The sequence below is a fragment of the Rhododendron vialii genome, chromosome 6a (assembly GCF_030253575.1).
Source record: "Rhododendron vialii isolate Sample 1 chromosome 6a, ASM3025357v1".
Classification (NCBI taxonomy): domain Eukaryota; kingdom Viridiplantae; phylum Streptophyta; class Magnoliopsida; order Ericales; family Ericaceae; genus Rhododendron; species Rhododendron vialii.
The window spans coordinates 39,943,822-39,964,952 of NC_080562.1; the positions used below are offsets into that span (position 1 = coordinate 39,943,822).

The 21,131-nt window shown below is 42.1% G+C and overlaps 1 protein-coding gene across 1 annotated transcript; it reads right to left on the bottom strand.

The window, feature by feature from the left end:
* Window positions 1-18,576: 18,576 nt before the first annotated feature.
* On the bottom strand, window positions 18,577-20,279 carry LOC131328737 (uncharacterized). Its single transcript, XM_058361640.1, has 5 exons — window positions 20,024-20,279; window positions 19,701-19,975; window positions 19,435-19,632; window positions 18,713-19,392; window positions 18,577-18,673 (listed from the first exon to the last, which is right to left on the bottom strand). Exons 1-5 carry the CDS (start codon window positions 20,277-20,279, stop codon window positions 18,577-18,579), a joined length of 1,506 nt encoding a protein of 501 aa, XP_058217623.1.
* Between the last annotated feature and the right edge of the window lie 852 nt (window positions 20,280-21,131).

Genomic DNA, 21,131 nt, shown 5'->3' on the forward strand with positions numbered 1-21,131 from the left:
AGTCCTTGCGTCAGCATGCCGTCGCCGTTGCTATGTTGGCAATAGTATTTGCCGACGCAAACACCACTGTTGCCAAAAGGCAGTAGATTCGGCGACGCGCTTTGTGTCGGCGAAAGTATGGTTGGTGTGGGAGACGTATTACACCTTTGCTGACGTGTTTTGCGTCGCCAAAAGGTAGCCTATTGGCGACACCAGTTATTGCATCGCCGAAAGGTTGCTTGATGAAAAAATTCAATTTTCTTGCACCTCTTGGATTTCGAACCCGAGACATCCGACTACACAAGCCTTTACGCGCAAGGCTTCGACCAACTGCACTAGACACACTTTTCGTTAAAATTTTGGAATATCTAATATATATATAGTATATATTTAACATTAAAATGGCAATTAAAGTTGAATCAACGTGAATTTGAACCTTTAAACATTAAAAGTAGCAATTTTGATAAACATGAAAATTGTAGCCCTTTATCTTATTGTTCAAACCCAATTTGAATTACCCCCAATCATAGTTAATTTATTTAGTATTTCGGACATAACTTTTAACTCATAATTGTGATTGAGGTAATTCAAATTGAGTTTGAACAATAACACAAAGGGTTAACAACTTTCATGCTTATCAAAATTCAAATAGGGTGAAACAATTTAAGTATTTTGACCCGAGAAAAACTGGGTCTTCTTGAAATGACGTCGTTTTATGTTATAATATTTTAATAATTTTCTTTTTGTGATTGTTAATTTCTTCTACTCCCTTCGTCCCAATTTAAATGTCTACTACGGATTTTCGTTCATTTTCAAACCCAAAAAATATTTTGAAATATTATTTTTTTATTTTCTTACACCAAATTAAAGTGAAAATGCACAAAAATTCGTATGGGACATTTAAATTAAGATGAAGGGAATAGATACTATATCTATGTATTAATTTTACGGGTTCACTAGATTTTTTTTAATTTCTTGTCATTACATACTTGATCAGATGTAAAATACCATTCTAAAAAAGAATCTATGTCCCAATGAAGGGGATTTCAAAATCGAATAGACCAAAAAATTTACAAGAATGATTAGCACAAGACCTTTGTTCAGAAATAAATAAATTCAATATATACCTTTTAAAGGTAGTGGTCAGCTATTTTTTTAACGAGAAATGATATGTATACCGATGGAATTGTAGGGATATCGTACCAACCGGCGGATGCCGTTGATCGAGCACCCTACACACATCGGATAACGTTGATTCCCGCGTGGTCCCCTCGGTTTTTTTTAAAAAATTTTTGGACAGCTCGGATCGGCCGTCCGGTGGCCGGAGACGGCCCCGCGCCGCCGGTCGGTACGATACCCCTACAATTCTATCGGTGCACATAGCAGTTCTCTTTTTTAAATGATTGATCTAAACCTTTAGCATTTAACGTCTTATCAATTATATCATTCTCACCAAAATTGGTGATAATTAGATGTCAGCAACTATATGATTGTAACACATTCAGTGGTTCCTGAGGCATTAAAGTCCTACAGTGTACAACTTGAGGACCGCTTGAACTATTTTTTCAAAATTGGAAACTGTCTATTTTATAAATAAGAAAGATTAAACAATTTCTGCCAAGAATGAAATAAATCTCTTATCATTACATACTTGATTGGATGTAAAATATCGTTCTAATAATAAATCTGCGTCCCGATGATGGGGCTTTCAAAACCCAATAGATCTAAAAATTTACGAGAAAGATTAAAATACTAACCATAACAAAATGAACGGTATTGATCGTCGTGATTATGTTGCAGTCATCTAGCTACTATACATTAGACTTTATAGCATAAGACATTGGTTTAGAAACAAGTAAATTTTTTTTTGGGTAAATTTAGAAACAAGTAAATTGAATGTATAGATTCTAATGGTATATAGTTGCTGGCTCATTTTTTTGAATGGTCAATCTAAACCATTAGGATATAACGTCTTATCAATTATATCATTCTCGCCAACATCGATGATAATATGATCTTGGCAACTACATGATCATAACATATTTGGTAGTTCCAGAGGATGGTACATAGTTGCTGGCTCATTTTTTTGAATGGTCAATCTAAACCATTAGGATTTAACATCTTATCAATTATATCATTCTCGTCAAAATCGGTGATAATCTAATCTTGGCAACTACATGATCATAACATATTCGATAGTTCCAAAGGCATTAAAATTCTATAATGCACAACTCGAGGGCCACTTGAGCTATTTCTTAAAATCGGAACCTTCTATCTTTTACATAAGAGGGATCAAATCATTCTTGCAAAAAATAAAGTAAATCTCATATCGTTACATATTTGGTCGAACGTAATATATCATTCTAATAATGAATTTTCGACCCGATGAAAAACTTCGTACCCAACGGCAATTAACACGCTTCGCGTCGTCAATTGCGAAGATTGTTGGCGCCAAATATCCTGCCAAAAAATCTGCCTTTTGGCGACGCGATTTGCGTCGCCGAATGTGAAGACTATTGGCGACATCAAAGTGTGTCGCAAATACATACCCAACGGCGACGCACCTTGCGTCGCCGAATGTGAAGATTTTTGGCGACATCAAAATGTGTCGCCATTACATATCCAACGGCGACGTATTTTTGTTGTGTCGCCGAATGTGAAAATTATTGGCGACATCAAAGTGTCCGCCAATACATACCCAACGGCGACGTATTTTTGGACGTGTCGCCAATTCATGTCGCCAAAAGTCAAATTCGTTGTAGTGATTTATAATAATTAGTCTAAAACGTGCTGACACGTGTAACATTTTGACCCAATCGATCATATTAGACTAAATCACTAAATTATGGTGTAAACAATGCCCCCCTATTTACCTGAGTTAAAGATTAACTTGGGTAAATAATCCCCTAGTAACTCACTGCCTATATAAAGCGGAGTACTTCAAATTTAGAGCACGCATTTGAATTTCTTCTCACACCAAAACCCTGAAACAACTCTCAAACCCAAATGGCACCGAAATCCAAATCGAAGGTTTCTAGTGATCCAGTTGAAGATCCGACTATCGAATCGGTAACGGAGGACTTTTTTCGATTCCCTGAGTCGTACCGAAATGGGGTTGATCAGAACACCCAAGTTCTGATTCCGACGATAACGTCAGTTCTCACTGTATATTGGGTCCAGTTTTTTCGTCAGCTCTTCCGGATGGCCTTCCAGAAGTTTACCCTGTGGGGGAACGTGATCCACTCCTCCTATAACTTCCAATGCTCGAATGGTCAGGCTGGGGTAAGAACACTTGCCTTCGTTCCTGGCCTTATACCGTTGAAATGAGATGGGTGGACTAGGTAAGGCGTATGATGAAGTTTCTTTTTGAGGATTGGAAGATGATGGGAATTCATGAGACAATCGAACTCTCACAATTTCCCTTAGAAATGAACTCCAAACACCTAGCCGCTGCAGCTTGTTTCTGGTCCAAATCATCCGATACCCTAGTTCTGCATTGTGGTTTATTGTCTCCAGCGGTCTTGGATATTTCTCATTTGACTTGCCTTCCTTCCTTAGGCCGTGAGGTAAATGCCCTATTTTCTCCTGATCCATATGATCCCCCATTTATTGTTCCATCATCTGGGGTTAGTTACTCGAAATGGCTAAAGACTCACTTCAAAGCCAAAGCATCTGGACCCTGCTTTCATGAGAAAGTTGCATTTTATCTATTATGGATTTGTAGATTTCTTATGGTAGTTCCCGGGCTTAGGGTTACCAAAGAATATCTCAATTTGGCCATTTGTATGGTTCAGGTAAAAAGGTTGGCCCTTGCTTCATTTGTTCTAGGATCCCTGTATAAGGGCCTGTTTACCTTTGTTGACAAGAAAATAGCAGACTCCTGTGGTGGTCCCTTTTGGATTTTCAAGCTTGGTTGTATGCATATTTTCCTCAACTGAAACCCAAGCTGAATAACCCTTTTCGCTCAGATGAAACCTTGCAAACATGCCGTAGCTATGCTGAACATCTCTTAGGTTTTCTGACTCAAACAGAGGAATCATCCTTTCAAAGGTATTTCACTTTCTTTTATGAAGATAACAAAAAGAATTGGCCTATTTTCTATCCATTCCAAAAATTCGAATATGCATCTGAGAGATTAAGGCCATGTTTTGAGGGCATTCCACCAGCCTCTCCTCAACTTGTAGAGAAAATGACTCAGTCCAAGTGATTATTCTGGGCCAGCATCCTCCTTTCAAGGCTTATCCCAGTCGGCTTTGCCCTAAATAATACTCCATTTGGAAATTGTAGTTTCAAAAATTACTCTCCCTGTCAATTTGCTCGACAATTTGGCCTTTCACAAGGCATTCCAATGCCTTTCGTTCACCCAGACATTGCTGAGATGGCTTCAAGTAGGCCAACGATTAAGGCCAAGGACTCGCAAATGATATCATTGATGGTTGGCAATTTTCATCATCGTGTGAAAGCCTTTCAGTTTATTGACTTCAAGACCAATGGTGTGACCCTGCCTGCTTTTGATGAATGGTGGTCGACTATGAGAGCCCTTTATTTCAGTGCTCCACTTTCGGACTGCCTGTACAGGCTTGACCCAGAATACAAATATCTTCAGGACAAGGCTGGTAATCACAGCTATTCATTGGTTTTTTTAATTCAATTAGTTATGCTTCTACTAACATTGTGACATTGTTTCCTTGACAGAGGTAACAGCTCGACTACCTGATGAACCTTCCAAGGCCGTTGTGCCTCATGCAGGAGCAGTTATTCCCATATCATCTGTACCAAGTGGGAATACCAGGAAAAGGAAAATCGAATCAATCAAGGACTCTGAAACTAGGCCACGAACACAGACTCTTAGAATCAAGTCAGGTGTGAGCCAGAAAGTTTCCAAAAGTCCTTCCATTGGTAGATCTAAGAGACAGGTCGATGAAGTCCCTACCCCCACGAAAGCAATCAACAAGAAAACACGCCAAGAAACAAAGTTTGAGTGAATTGACTCCAAGGGTATACTCTCACCTTCTCCTTTCTCCTATGATTCATACTCTTCATAAGCCTTTGTATTTGTAGGGAGGTATTCCCGAGCAGATACATTTAGTTACCAAACACGTGATGTTTGGGAACACGAGGTAAATACGACTGGACTTATCGCCGGGCAGTTCGGTGAACAGCGATATGGACCAGTGATATGAGAAGTCATGGCTTCAAGCAGACTGTTCGGTTATGATACAGCCGAACAGTTGTAGTAAAAAACCTAGCACGTGATACGAGTGATCACGGGTTGAAAACAATGCAATCGATATCCGAATAAATGGTACGTAGGACCATAGTTTGAATATAGACAGGACAGTCATCATGCTAAACAAGTGTTCAGCAATATGGACCAGTGACATGAGAAGTCAATGGTCCAGGAAGGTTGTACGGGCTCAAGGACCAGTTACATGTGAGGTAACTGGTCCAAGCCGTCTGTTCGGCTATGAGACGGCCGAACAAAGATGGAACTCCAATCGAGAGTAGGAGCAGAGAGAATACTCTGGAAGATTCCAGAATAGTCATGTCTCATATAGGGATAAAGATCCCAAGAATATAGGATCTGAGAAAGATACCCAACAAGTATGGGATGTTCGGCTCTTAATGGAAAAGAATCCTAAAAGGACTCTTTTCCATAAACTGATAAAGGAAACGAGACTCCTTGATATCCTGGGTTTCCTATACGAGTTAGGAATCCTATGGCAATAAGGATGCTTGGACAGCAAGCATCCATGAATCTATAAATATGAGGAAAACCTAGAGGTGAGAGGTACGCAATACGTTGCATTATTATTGCTTTCCTACTGATAATTAGGGTTTAACTGCTAGTACGTGATACTAACAAAGGCATCGGAGGGCCTTTGCCACGAGAGGCAAAGGTGCACTCACCCCCTGTCTATTTTGCAGATTAGGGTTCAGACGTCGAGCTAGGGTTCCGGTGAAGAGGCACGAATAAGCCGTTGCAATCCAGTTGATCCGAAGCGTCAATTGTTTTCATCCCCCTACAATTGGCGCCGTCTGTGGGAAACGAAAGAATTCCCTTTTGAAATACGACCATGGTGGAAGTGACTCCAGCAACGCCGCATGAACCAAAAGATGTGTTAGATGAGGGAAGGGACAAATCACCACCTGGGGCTCCGAGAAAGCCCCAGGGTGGGCACAGAAGGAACACGAGTAAGGACCGACCCCTTACCGTGCATCATAACTCCAAAAATAGAGGAGATGGAGAGACGGCTTCGAGATCCACGAGAAGGAGTAAATCCCATCAAAGGGATGAATCAATCGCGCACTCCAGGAGTGTGCACCATAGTGACGACGTTCTTGATAGGAAGAGGCAAGAAGTCGAGGTGTATGCTCGTCTGATTAAAAAACGAGAGCATGAGATCAGAGAATTGGAAAGAATTAGGGAGCATCCGGAGGATTTTGGCCTGTCTCGAGGAAATTCTAGAGGCAGTAGGTATGCTATGGTACAATACAGAAAGGATCCTTCACGAGGAAGAAGGAGCAGAAGTCCTGTTAGAGGGCGTCACGAAGCTTCTCCACGAAAAAGGGGAAGAAAAAGTAGAAGCCGAACACCGGAGAGAAAGACTTCTTCACGAAAAAGGAGGAGCAGAGACCGGAGTTCTACCCCCGAGGAAGAGGACACGAGAAAGCATCATCGAGACAGGTACGAGAGACCTGATGCTGATTGGGTCAAGGCTTCGGCCCACAAGTCAAAGGAGCAAGAGGATGGGACAGTGACTGCACGAGAAGCAGCACGCAAGGCCCTGAGTAATATTGCAGCCTCTCCCTTTACAAAGAGGCTACAAGAAGCAAGGTTGCCGAGCAGAGTGAAGCACGGTGCGTTCGTACTTTACGAGACAAATACGGATCCCGTAGCTCACATACAGCATTACCAACAGGCCATGTTTATGCATGAGGGGGATGATTCCATCTTGTGCAAGATGTTTCCCTCCAGTCTTGGCAAGGTGGCTTTATCTTGGTTTCATAAGTTGGCCCCACGATCCATACGAGGATGGAGGCAGTTGGCAGAAGAATTCACTGCTCGGTTCTTAACGAGCAGAAAGGCCCCAAAAACTTTTGAGAGTCTTTCCACCATGAAGCAGGAGGAGAACGAGCAGATCAGGGATTATGCAAAGAAGTACTGGGAAACTTTTAACGAGATTGAAAGTTGCAGTGAAGAGTATGCAATTGCTACGTTCAAAACTGGTTTGCCTGTTCGGGGAGAGCTGCGCCGTTCATTGAATAAACATCCAGTAGCCACCTTGGCTAAATTGATGGAACGGATAGAGCAACATGCCAGAATGGAGGATGACATACTCCGTGAGGATGGCAGGACGGTTGCCGAACAGCAGAAGGCACCTGCCAAAAAGGTGGATAAGCCTGAACCCAAGTCTTACAAAGACAGAAGGGAGTACGGGCAGGCTAAGAAAGAGCCATACAAGGACAAGCAAACTCCTGACCCCAAGTCCTTCTTCTCTATCACAACGGTTTGGAAGGAGCCAATATACAGGATTCTTTATCGAATAAAGAATCAGCCATATTTCAAATGGCCCCCAAGTCTAGGCGGAGACAAAGATGCAAAACGTGCTACGAATCAGCACTGCAGTTATCACAAGGATTGGGGCCATATGACCGAGGATTGTGAGGTATACAAGAGGCACCTTGATGATTTGATCTCTCGGGGCTATCTCAAGGAGTTTATCCAGGAGGACCCTAAAGAGAAAGGGAAGGCCATGGAACTGGGTTACGAGCAGCACCCTAAAGGCGTGATCCATATGATACATGGACTGGCTGCACCTTATACGAGGAGTGAGGTGAGGCTGTTGCAAAGACAAGTCAAGCATGATCAGCACGTGATGCGGTTGGGAAACAAGAGAGGGCGAGAGACTAATGCATGCAACGAGAGCATGGCATTCAGTGACGATGATTTGGCGGAGGTCCAAATACCCCACAATGATGCATTGGTCGTGACCTTACGAGTTGGGGAATACGACATCGAAAGAATTCTAGTGGATTCGGGGAGCTGTACAGAGGTGTTGTACTACGATGCATTCAAGAAGCTGGGCCTGGCCCAATCGGACTTGGAACAATCAACAACACCTCTAATTGGGTTCGGTGCAGGAGCAGTTTGGCCCCTGGGAAGACTGACTCTACCTGTTCGGGCTGGGTCAGTAGTATTAAGAACAGACTTTTTGGTAGTCGATGTCCCATCTTCCTATAACGCGATTATAGGGAGGACGTGGTTGCACAAAATGAGAGCAGTCTCCTCGACTTATCACCAGATGGTGAAATTTCCAGGATCAAATGGGATTGAAGTCCTTAAAGGAAACCAGAAGGTGGCACAGCAATGCTTGATTTCCATCATCAAAACAGCCCCGAAGGTCCACCATGTTCACACACTAGAAGTACCAGATCAACCAACCATCGAGGATGTTGGCAGAAGCCCGGCTGAAAAAGTAGTTGAGGGCCTGGAGAAGATTCAGATCAACGAGATTGATCCTGAAAGATATTTTTTGATTGGGAAATCATTACCAGCAGACGAAAAGGCTGAGTCGGTAAGATTTCTAAAAGAATATATTGATGTTTTTGCATGGGTGCCAGAGGAAATGCCCGGGGTGGATGCAGACGTGATCTGTCATCATTTAAACATTGACCCTCAACACAAGCCAATCATTCAGAAAAAACGAAGGGCTGCCGTACAGCATGTAGATGCAGTGATTGAAGAGGTCGATCGTTTGTTGGAGGCCAAGGCAATACGTGAAGTCTATTACCCAGAGTGGTTATCCAACACTGTTGTGGTAAAGAAGAAGAATGGAAAGTGGCGTGTCTGTGTGGACTTCACAGACCTAAACAAAGCGTGTCCTAAGGATAGTTTTCCTTTGCCCAGGATTGACCAGTTGGTTGATGCAACCTCTGGTTACGAGCGAATGAGTTTTCTCGATGCATATCGAGGATATCATCAGATTGCTATGTTTGAACCTGATCAAGAGAAGACTTCCTTCATCACACCTCGAGGATTATACTGCTACAGTGTCATGCCGTTTGGACTGAAGAATGCTGGGGCTACATACCAAAGACTTGCAACCATCATGTTCAAAAATCTCATTGGGAAAACTTTAGAAGTTTACATTGACGATATGGTGGTGAAAAGTCGAGAAAAAGGAGGGCATATCACTGATTTAAGAGAAGTCTTTGACATTTTGAGGAAATACAAGTTGAAACTCAACGCCTCGAAGTGTGCGTTCGGAGTTGGTTCAGGAAAGTTCTTGGGCCATTTGGTAACCATAAGGGGGATAGAGGCAAATCCCGAACAAATTGATGCTTTGCAGAGATTACAGAGTCCCAAAACTACCAAGGAAGTCCAGAGGCTGACAGGAATGGCAGCAGCATTGAACAGATTCATCAGCAGGTCAAGTGACAAGTGCAGACCCTTTTTTCAGTTACTGAAAAAGAGGGAGGGATTTGAATGGGGAGCTGAATGTGAGCAGGCCTTCCAAGACCTGAAAAAGTACTTGGCCGAACCCCCATTATTGTCAACTCCACAGCCAGGTGAGTCCTTAATTCTGTATTTAGCTGTTTCCGAGCACGCAGTTAGTGCAGTCTTATTGAGGGATTTGGGGATCGAGCAAATCCCCATTTATTATGTTAGCAAGACACTATTGGATGCAGAGACGAGATATCTGCCATTAGAAAAACTTGTCCTGGCACTTAGGACAGCAACTAGGAAATCGCCACACTACTTCCAAAGCCATAAGGTTGTGGTTTATACTGAGTATCCATTAAAATCACTGCTTCGAAAGGCAGATTTCTCGGGACGGATCTCGACATGGTCCGTAGAGTTAAGTCAGTATGATCTCGAGTATCAGCCACGTACAGCAATTAAAGGCCAGGTATTGGCTGATTTTGTGGCAGAGTTTTCCCCCACTGTTGCTCCTTTGCCTCCTACGAGAAAGGAACGGGCAGCTAAGACATCATCCTTGAAGGATCAACCCGTAGCCGAACAGGATCCCAAAGAATGGAAGTTATTCGTTGATGGATCAGCGTGCAATACTGGTTCTGGAATTGGAGTTGTCCTCTTTCCTCCTCAAGGAGTTCTCATTGAACTCTCTGTTCGGCTTAGATTCAGTGCGTCGAATAATGTGGCTGAATATGAAGCACTCTTGGCTGGGTTAAGAAGTGCGAAGACCCTTAAAGCAGAACGGGTCAGGGTGTATTGTGATTCCCAGCTTGTTGTGAATCAACTGTCCGGAGAGTACGAGACTCGGAATGAAAAGATGGTAGCCTACGTGCAGGCAGCAAAAGACTTGCTTGATACCTTCGAGAGGGTATATATTGAGCAAATAAGTTCTGGACAGAATGCTCATGCAGACTCTTTAGCTTGGTTGGCTGCAGCAGTACCAACAGAGTTTAAAAGAAGGGTGGCAGTAGAATACCTCAATGAGCCGAGCATTGGGAGGAGTGTAGACTTGGTCTTGGACGTGAACCAAGGACCAAGTTGGATTGACCCAATAATGGAGTTCTTACGAGACGAGATACTCCCTTCTGATAAAAAGGAGGCCCACAAGATAAGAGTCAAATCTGCTAGGTTTTGGCTGTCCCCAGAGGGTAAGTTGTATAGGAAATCCTTTACGGGTCCCTATTTGCTATGCGTACATCCTGAGATGGTACAGAAGTTCCTTCATGAAATCCACGAGGGAACATGTGGGAGCCATGCTGGAGGCAGATCTATTGCCCACCGAGCAATTACTCAAGGCTACTGGTGGCCACACATGCAAGAAGATGCAAAGGTGTATGTAAAGATTTGTGAGAAATGTCAAAAGTTCTCACCAATGATTCGAACACCCGCCGAAGATCTGGTGCCATTAACAAGTCCCTGGCCTTTTGCTCAATGGGGGATGGATATCGTGGGTCCATTGCACAAAGCAACTGGGAATCGAAAATTCCTGCTTGTTGCAACTGACTATTTTACAAAGTGGATTGAGGCAGAACCACTGGCCAAAATCACTGAGCCTATGATAGAAAGGTTCGTGTGGAAAAGCATCATCACTCGTTTTGGGGTTCCTTATTCATTGATTACAGACAATGGATCCCAATTTCAGAAGAAATTCAAGACTTTTTGTGCCCAATATGGAATAAGAAATTTTTATTCCACCCCAGCCTACCCTCAGAGTAATGGGCAAGCAGAGGCATCCAATAAAACTATCCTAGATGGGATAAAGAAGAGGTTGGACAAAGCAAAGGGAAAATGGCCTGATGAGTTACCGTTAGTTTTGTGGGCTCACCGAACAACGCCTAGGAGGTCTACGGGAGAGACCCCCTATTCGTTGGCATTTGGAACAGAGGCTGTTATACCTCTGGAAGTGGGTCTGCCGACCAACAGGACAGCATTGGTTGAGGGTGGAGGCAATGACAGGGCCCTTCAAATCGAGCTTGACCTTGCCGAGGAGAGGAGAGAAAAAGCCTTGGTACATCTTGCTTCTTACCAAGAACAGCTGATGAAAAGCTACAACAAGCATGTTCACCCTCGAGAATTTGGTGTTGGGGACCTTGTGCTACGAAAAGTGCTCGGCAACACCAAGGTGGCTAACGAAGGCAAGCTGGGGGCCAACTGGGAGGGCCCATATAGAGTAACTGAGATTATAGGCATAGGAGCCTATCGATTGGCGGATTTGGATGGTGATCCAATTCCAAGGCCTTGGAATGTTCATAATTTACGAAAGTTCTTTGTTTAGAAGTATTAAATCCTGTTTTGGATTTACACTACGTGATTGTGTGGGAATTACGAATATAATTCCTTTGTTCTAGTTTTGATTGTTTTTGCAAAGGGTACGAGTAACGCTCTCTTGCGTTTTACAGATTATGAATACAATCACTTCTTTCGAAAAACTGTTGTGGTATTTAAATACGAACTACGAGTTTGGTTCTCCTTATTCGTATTGGGGAGCAGGGTATACCTTTTGAGTATGTGAAACTTAAAAGCATTATACATTTTTAAGTACGTGACACTTAACGAATACAAGTACGAAACACTTGTATAGAATTTCAAGTATGTGAAACTTGGGTATACATTTAAACACAAGTATGAAAACACTTGTATGTTTTCTCTTAAAAAGTACAAGTACGAAATACTTGTATGGACGTTCAAAGTACGAGATACTTATATGGTATTTTAAGTACGTGATACTTGAGAAACTATATTGGCTTGACTTATATGTAAGCCACATTTAAGTACGTGAAACTGATGTTCCTAAGTATGTGAAACTTGAGGAAAACCTTTATGTTCAAGTACGAGAAACTTAAAAACATTAAGTACGTGATACTTAAACACAAGTATGAAACACTTGTGTGATTTCCAAACGGTTGAGTACGTGACACTTAAACACAAGTATGAAACACTTGTGTGATTAAGTGCGAGCACACTTATATGCCTTAAAAACCATTCAAGGTGGAACGCTTTTTAGTACGTGAAACTTAGAATTCAGAACAGCAAATCTTGTGTGAAAGATTTGCTAAAAGTACGAAATACTTATGCACATAAACGATGCTTAAACAGTACGAAATATTTAGATTGCAATTGCATACGAACAGATGCAGCAAACATGGAAGCCGAGCAAAACATAAAAGTTATGCCACGAAGGGCCGAATACCTGTTTTAAAAGTAAAGTATTGATAGTACTGGTACCACGCAGGGTGAAAAAGGCTATGGTCATGCAAGACCAGCCAGATGATTTTTAAAAAAAACTACCTGTTTACTATCTTAATCCAGGTTCTGAACCTCAGAAGGGACATCAGCCTCAGCAACAGCAGTAGCAGTTTGTACCTCTGGGATAACGATCTCAGTGGTCACTTCCAGAACGTGAGTAACTTTTTTCTTAAAACTTATAAAGATGAAGCTTTAAAGAAGAGAAGTTTCTATTACCTTGATTCCACTGACGAGACCAGTGGACACAAGCCGATCAGGGGGAGACGAAGACTCTTTCTGTAAGTCAACAGGGAGTAACAATCCTTGGGCCAGAGCAAGTGCTGTTTCAGACGAACTAGCACTGTCCCCGACGTGAACGGGACGGTCTCCTCTAGTGAATAGAGGAGTCCATGTTTGAGGAAGTACTTGGGTAGTTGGTGAAACGGGGTGATGTGTTTCGGTATCTGCTTGAGACGCAGTACCAGTAGGGTCTTCTGATCTAGGCCGTTTGTCTCTGTGAGCATCACTGGCCTCTATGGTAGTCTCCACTTCACGAGATGAAGTGGAGCGGTTCGAACCTCCTCTGTTGCGACGGGGTGCAGGGGGGGCGTTCCCTGTGGAAGCTACCCGACCAGATCCCCGTCCCCGAGAAGAGACGGTGAGGAGGGAGCTGAGGTTTAAAGGCTGACGTGTCATGGTGCTTGAGTTAGGAGAAAATTGAGAATAACCTGAAGAGGATGATTGACTGGTGTCAAGATTCAATACTGGCTGTTCGGGTTGAAGAGGAATGACCTGTCTGGATCTTCGAACTCTAACTCGAGGTAATGGGACACCTTCGGAAATAGGGATTTCACCCAATTGACCAGCTACAGTTACTCCTGCGTTAGCTCTTGTGCTCCTAAGCTGAGGAGCAGTCGATGTAGAGGCAGCGCTGGTGCTAGGATGAGCGAGCCTCCTGTCGATGACACCTCTGTATGCAGGATCGTATCCCAGAAGTACGTCAGCGTCACGACCCCGACCAGCTGTTCGGGTACCAGGCACGCCTTTATATTTCAGAACTTTGTTAATGTCCTCTGTTCGGATGTTGCTTGGTGTACGTCTGGGACGATGATTAACGTTTTCAGCTGCAAAATTCGAATTGAAACCCTAGAAATGACCCACCAAATCTGAGAATGAGATCTCAGATAGAAACCTAAGAAGTAGAAGGGGAATGAGAGCAAGAATCTTACGAGAATATTGTGACGATTCCCTGGAGTGCAATCGAGTTTGCAGGCGGCGGCAATGGCGGAAAGCTTTAAAGAGAAAAACTGAAAGTTTGAATGTTTTGGATGAAAAACCAAAGAGAGCCCTTTCAGGGGTTTAAGGGTAAGAGACGGAGACGAAACGTCTCCTCTCACACCGTTACAGGAAAAAGTAACGGAAAGCAGAAACCGTTCTGACGCCGTTTCATAGAACGTCAGTTCGAAGTTAATGCTAGGCATACGAAAACGTGCCACGTGGAGTCGTTTATCCCGAAATGGTATAATGACATAGGCGCCAAAAGGCATCAATGAAGTATTGAAATTATGACTGCACGGGATCAAAAGAGTTTGGTCTTGATAGAATTCTGATTCTAAGCGTCATATATTACCCCCGAACAGTGGTAAATACATGAAGCTGGGGAGCAATTGTAGGGAGGTATTCCCGAGCAGATACATTTAGTTACCAAACACGTGATGTTTGGGAACACGAGGTAAATACGACTGGACTTATCGCCGGGCAGTTCGGTGAACAGCGATATGGACCAGTGATATGAGAAGTCATGGCTTCAAGCAGACTGTTCGGTTATGATACAGCCGAACAGTTGTAGTAAAAAACCTAGCACGTGATACGAGTGATCACGGGTTGAAAACAATGCAATCGATATCCGAATAAATGGTACGTAGGACCATAGTTTGAATATAGACAGGACAGTCATCATGCTAAACAAGTGTTCAGCAATATGGACCAGTGACATGAGAAGTCAATGGTCCAGGAAGGTTGTACGGGCTCAAGGACCAGTTACATGTGAGGTAACTGGTCCAAGCCGTCTGTTCGGCTATGAGACGGCCGAACAAAGATGGAACTCCAATCGAGAGTAGGAGCAGAGAGAATACTCTGGAAGATTCCAGAATAGTCATGTCTCATATAGGGATAAAGATCCCAAGAATATAGGATCTGAGAAAGATACCCAACAAGTATGGGATGTTCGGCTCTTAATGGAAAAGAATCCTAAAAGGACTCTTTTCCATAAACTGATAAAGGAAACGAGACTCCTTGATATCCTGGGTTTCCTATACGAGTTAGGAATCCTATGGCAATAAGGATGCTTGGACAGCAAGCATCCATGAATCTATAAATATGAGGAAAACCTAGAGGTGAGAGGTACGCAATACGTTGCATTATTATTGCTTTCCTACTGATAATTAGGGTTTAACTGCTAGTACGTGATACTAACAAAGGCATCGGAGGGCCTTTGCCACGAGAGGCAAAGGTGCACTCACCCCCTGTCTATTTTGCAGATTAGGGTTCAGACGTCGAGCTAGGGTTCCGGTGAAGAGGCACGAATAAGCCGTTGCAATCCAGTTGATCCGAAGCGTCAATTGTTTTCATCCCCCTACAGTATTCTCATCTTTTCTTTTACAGAAAGGCAAGGGGACAAAAATTGTAAATGCTTTTGAAGACATGGAGGAAGATGACAATTCCTCAAAATCCTCACAAATTCAGAAGTCTTCCTTTTCAGTAGGAGAGACAGTTGACCCTGAATTGGCAATTGACCAATATGAGTCTTTCAATACAGCAGTATCAGACCCTTTGGATCAAGCTAATTGGTTACCAGAGTTGCAAGAAAAACTGTTACATCAAGAAAATCCTTTGCTGCAGGATGACAATTCTTTTCTGCAAATTGGTGAGGGCACGGTTCCGATGCCAGATGATACTGAACTTGGTGAACATTCTACCCAACAATGCATTATCACAACAAACCAACTTGCATCAGATTCAGCCAATGCTGTACCAGGGAGGAAAACCACTGTTGACCCCAATCCTCAGCAAACTAAGAAGATCGATTTGAATCAACAGGGTGATAGTAGGGAGGAATTGGCTTCTCCTCGAGTGGCGGATGTGCCTAATTTAGAGGCTCCACTAGCACCAATTATAAAGGAATTGGAAAAGAAGGGACCATCAGAGGGTCCTGTCCAAATTGCCCACATTGCCCAAACCAGTCCTAACAAAGGAAGTGGACAAGGTGCAGAGGATGTAGCCTCTAGTCCTTCTGGTAATCCCTCTGGCAATCAAGTCATACCACCAGCAGGTATGAATAATCCTAACCCTGTAAGTATTCCAAGGGTTCTTGCTTTGAATACATCTCCCCGTTCAGTGAACAAAGCTGCAACAACTCCCGTGGGTGTGGAGGATTCGGCTCATGTTAAGTCTTCAAGTGATTCATTAGACCATTTGATGGAAGAAATAGAGTCGACTTCTGAAGCCTTTCGATCTCTCACCGAAGTCTCAAAATCCAGTAGCTCCTTCTTTTTCCTCCAATTCAGTGCAGAAACTCATAAAGAAATTCAAGTTTTCTTTGACTTCCTAAAACTTCCTTTTAAAGAATTGATGATAGTGAAGTCTGCAGAATTTGGTGCTTGTGTTGAATCCTTGTCTCAAAGGCATGTCTTCCCCCTTATGGAACAGATCATTTTGGAAAACTATGCATTATCACTAGGTGATAACATTAGCCTTTTCCGGTATTACCAACAAGAGATAAGCCAAAAGCAGGAGTTGATTGGTAACCTTTCCAACCTGACAGTGAAGTTATCGACTATGCATACTGATGCTTCGACTTTGAAGTTGAGACTTGTGGCCATTGATCAGGAGGAGCGGGAATTGTTACATCGACTGGGTCAACTGCAAACTGAGAAAGAACACCTTCTGGTAACAGCAAGCCAACTTGACAAAGACTTCAAATGCTTAGCAGAAGAAGGCAAAGGAGTTTCAGTTCATTTTTCTGCTGCTCGTGAAGACTTGCAGAGGAACAAAATTAAATGTGATGAACTTGTTATTAAATGGGAGGCTTTTAAGTCTTCCTTTCTTCATGAGTAACTTTAGTTTTACAGTCATCGACTAGTTTTGTCAATACAAAATTATAAGTACTGTTTGTTTATTACCTATCAACAGGTGGCATGCCAAAAATTATGAATGGCAATTGAACGAGTGTTAGGCCTTCCATGGCCCTTTTCTTACTTCTTGTTTGGAATGACTTTCCTTTAACAAAACTTTGTGAATGTTCGAGTTAAGGAATAAACCCACATAAATGTTCAAATTGAGGAATAAACCCACATAATTGGTTCATATCCCTTTTACTTACAAATGTGATGTGGGCAAACCACACGATCAAAACCTTTGATCCCTATATATCCGGATCGTGGGCGCCTATAATTATGGCAACACCACGTCATGGTTCATGGTGACGTTTCCCTTCTACTTTTAGGGAACATGCACAGTAATAAATGACGGTGAAGTACAGCAAATGATGCCGTTCTGCAGTAAACTAGCCGCCTTACTTTGGGAAACAACAATTGAGAGCCCACTAACCCTATCAGTTGTCACATCTCTTAATTTTCCCTCGGGGCAACTGCCCACAACCCACGTCTTTAGATCTTCTTTGGTCTATAAATACCAACACCGAGTACAAACTCAAGCACTTGTGTTTCTACGCTATGGCTAACAACATCTCTTCTACTCTTCTTTCTGCACAAATCACCCCTGCTTACATCAAACAACTGGCCACCGAACTCTCGTGGGCACTCATGGAAGACCACAATGAGTGTAAACGAAGGATTCAGGCTATCCATGATCAGGTGGAGGGTATGGCACTTCGTATGGAGAAGATGGAGTCTGCCATTAAACTTGTGGTGGCAAACTGGGACACCATCGACTACAAGCCTCCTCCAGTCGATCCCGCTGACATCAGGTCCTCCATGGCTAGCACCTCTGGTCAGTGGAAAGAATGGCCTAAAGAATAGGCCATCTTTTGTGGGGGAATGCTGGTGTTTTTTTGTTAGATCTTGCTAGAGATCTTTTCCTTTTGTAGGTTGGTCCCCACAGGGATCTTTTCTTTTTGGGTTTCCGTTTTGGGTTCCTTTTTTGTTTTATTAGATCCTTCTTGGGATCTTTTGTTTCTTGTTTGAACTACCTTCTGCAATGCTGCCCTACCCATGGGCAGCTTTTGATCATGGAATGAAATATTTTGTTTTAGCTCATGTTTTCCCACATAGAAGGAAAATAATGCTTTAAATATTTACCATTAATGGTTCTTTCATGAAGAACCCCTTCGATTGATTCTAAATGATATGCACCTCCTCGTAAGATTTGAGCAATACGGAAAGGACCTTCCCAATTTGGAGACCATTTTCCAAATCTTCTCTTCTTCCTTTTTGAATCAATTGGGAGAATTGTTTTCCAAACTAAGTCTCCAACTACAAAAGACTTTTGTTTCACTCTTTTGTTGTAAGCCCTTTCTACTCTTTTCTTTTGGGCTTGAATTTGGTTTAGGGCATGCAACCTCTTTTCTTCCAACCCATCGATGTCCAAAAACATTGCTTCTTCATATTGCAAGTCTGGATCATAATGACGTGCCACTCTTAAATATTGAACATTAATTTCGACCGACAAAACTGCTGCGTGCCCGTAAACTAACTCGAACGGAGTTACCCTAGTACTCTCTCTTTGTGATGTTCTATATGCCCACAAAACTCTGGGCAACAGATCATGCCATTCTCTTGGGTTATCATCGATTACCTTTGCGAAGGTGTTCTTTATAATTTTGTTAGTCGATTCGACTTGCCCATTAGCTTGGGCATAGTACGGAGTAGAATTCAAATCTGTATCCCGTACTTTTGTACATACTGGACAACTTCTCTACCATTGAATATAGACGCCTGATCAACAGTAATGGTTTCAGGAATCCCAAATCTACATAAAAGATATTCCTCAATAAAATCAATCACTTACTTCTGTGAAACACCTTTTAAAGGTATTGCCTCTGTCCATTTTGTGAAATAATCTGTTGCCACTACAACAAATTGGCGCTGTAATGAAGATGCTGGGTGGATTTCTCCTACCATATCGATTGCCCAACCTCTGAATGGCCAAGGTTTAATAATCGATTGCAATTGATGAGCAGGTATCCTTTGGATAGGTCCATGCTTTTGACATTGTTGGCAGCCTTTAGCATACTGAATGCAATCAGCCCGGATGGTTGGCCAATAATATCCATGTCTCTTAATTAACCATCTCATTTTGTCACCGACTTGATGGGTACCACAGGTTCCTTCATGGACCTCTCCCATGATTCTCATCGATTGGTCTTTACTGACACACAACAATAGTAGACCATCAGAAGTTCTCCTAAACAAATCCTGTCCTAGCAGAACATAATTGATAGACCTGCATTTGACAACCCTCTTTACTTTCTCATTAGGATTCAGAAGATAATTTTTTATTGGAACCATCCAATCATCAGAAACATCAATTATCAATACATCCAGTCGATTCTCCTCCCTCTCCATTGAGAAGGGTAAAAACTTTTTTTGGATTCTGATTATTTTCTCTGTGTCCCCTTCGGGAATTTCAACTCCTGAAACTGCTTGAGCCATTTGATTGGCTTCACTATTTTGAAGTCTCAAGATATGCTGAAAACATATCTCATCAAAGTTTCGAGCAAGACGTCAAACTTTTTCAAGCTGCAAACTTAATAAGGGATGATTGCATTTATAATGCCCTGTAATTTGTCGAATGATCAACTGTGAATCCCCAGAGACTTTCAAATATCGTATATTCAAATCTTTTGTTATTTCCAAGCCTATGATTAAGGCCTCATATTCTGCTTGATTATTTGTCAGAATTCTATTCTCATCGAGTTGGAAAGAGAACTGCAACATTTTCCCTTTTGGAGATGTCAAGACAACACCTGCCCCAACTCCACTGTCTGTTTTTGAACCATCAAAAGATAATTGCCAAGGTTTAAGCTCCAAAAAATGCACCTCGAGGTATCCTCTTCCAAAGGTAGATTTGGATGCTCATATAGGAAATCGGCCAAAGCTTGTCCTTTCACTGTCTTTTGAGGCACGTATTCAAAATCATACTCGATTAAAGCTAATATCCATTTCCCTTGTCTTCCCCTTAAAATGGGCCTAGACAAGATGTACTTTATTATATCTATTTGGGAAATGATCTTTACCCTAGCTGGCAAAAGGTAATGCCTCAATTTAATTGCTGAAAAATATAATGCCAAACAAATCTTTTCAACACATGAATATCTACCTTCACAATCACTTAACCTTCTGCTTAGGTAGTAAATCGATTGCTCTCGACCTTGTTCATTATCCTGAGCTAACAGACTTGCAATTGAGTGGTGTGTCGCAGATATGTATAGCTTCAATGGCTTTCCATTCATTGGAGGCATCAAAACAGGAGGCGTTACCAATGATTGTTTTAATACATCAAAAGCTTTCTGATGCTCTTGTTCCCATCTGAAATCTTCTTTTGACTTCAATTTCAACAACGGGGAGAATGCCATTGTTTTTCTAGATAGATTGGCAATAAATCTTCAAAGGAAATTAATCTTTCCCAAGAACTGTTGGAGCTCTTCCTTATTGGTTGGGGCTTGTGCTTTCAAAATAGCATCAGCCTTAGTTTTATCCACCTCGATCCCTTTTTGATGCACTAAGAATCCCAAAAAGTTTCCTGCTGTAACACCAAACGCACATTTTAAGGGATTCATTTTTAAATTGTAACGCCTCATCCTTTCTAGAGTCTATTCAAGATGATGTAAGGGCTCATCAATTGAATTTGACTTCACAACAACGTCATCTATATAAATTTCCAAGAATTTATGTAGAAAATCATGAAAAATCAAATTCATAACTCTTTGATAGGTTGCTCCTGCGTTTTTCAATCCGAAAGCCATAACCACCCATTCGAACGTCCCTATGTATCCAAGACATCTAAATGTTGTTTTATGTGTATCTTCTTATACTATATATACTTGATTGTAACCAGCATTACCGTCCATGAAGGACAACATTTGGTACTCTACCGTTGCATCGACTAGCAAATCAGCAACAGGCATTGGATATTCATCCTTTGGTGATGCGGTATTAAGATCTCTGAAATCAACGCAAACTCTAACTTTCCTATTCTTTTTTAATACTGGGACAACATTTGAGACCCATTCAACATATTTGACCGGTCGAATGAACTTTGCCTCGAATAAACGTTCCATTTCTTTTTTGACTTAAGGAAGAACGTCATCTTTCATTCTCCTAGGTGCCTGTTTAAAAGGTACATAATTCTCTTTTATAGGTATTTTGTGCTCGACTAAAGATCTATCTAAACCTGGCATTTCATCATAACTCCAAGCAAAACAATC

Coding starts and splice junctions, on each gene's coding strand:
- LOC131328737 (XM_058361640.1), bottom strand. CDS start 20,279: ATGGCATTCTCCCCGTTGTTGAAATTGAAGTCAAAAGAAGATTTCAGA. Junction 19,976..20,023: donor AAGGTTAAGTGATTGTGAAG/GTAGATATTCAT, acceptor TATATTTTTCAG/CAATTAAATTGAGGCATTAC. Junction 18,674..18,712: donor TTAAAAGGTGTTTCACAGAA/GTAAGTGATTGA, acceptor TCTTTTATGTAG/ATTTGGGATTCCTGAAACCA.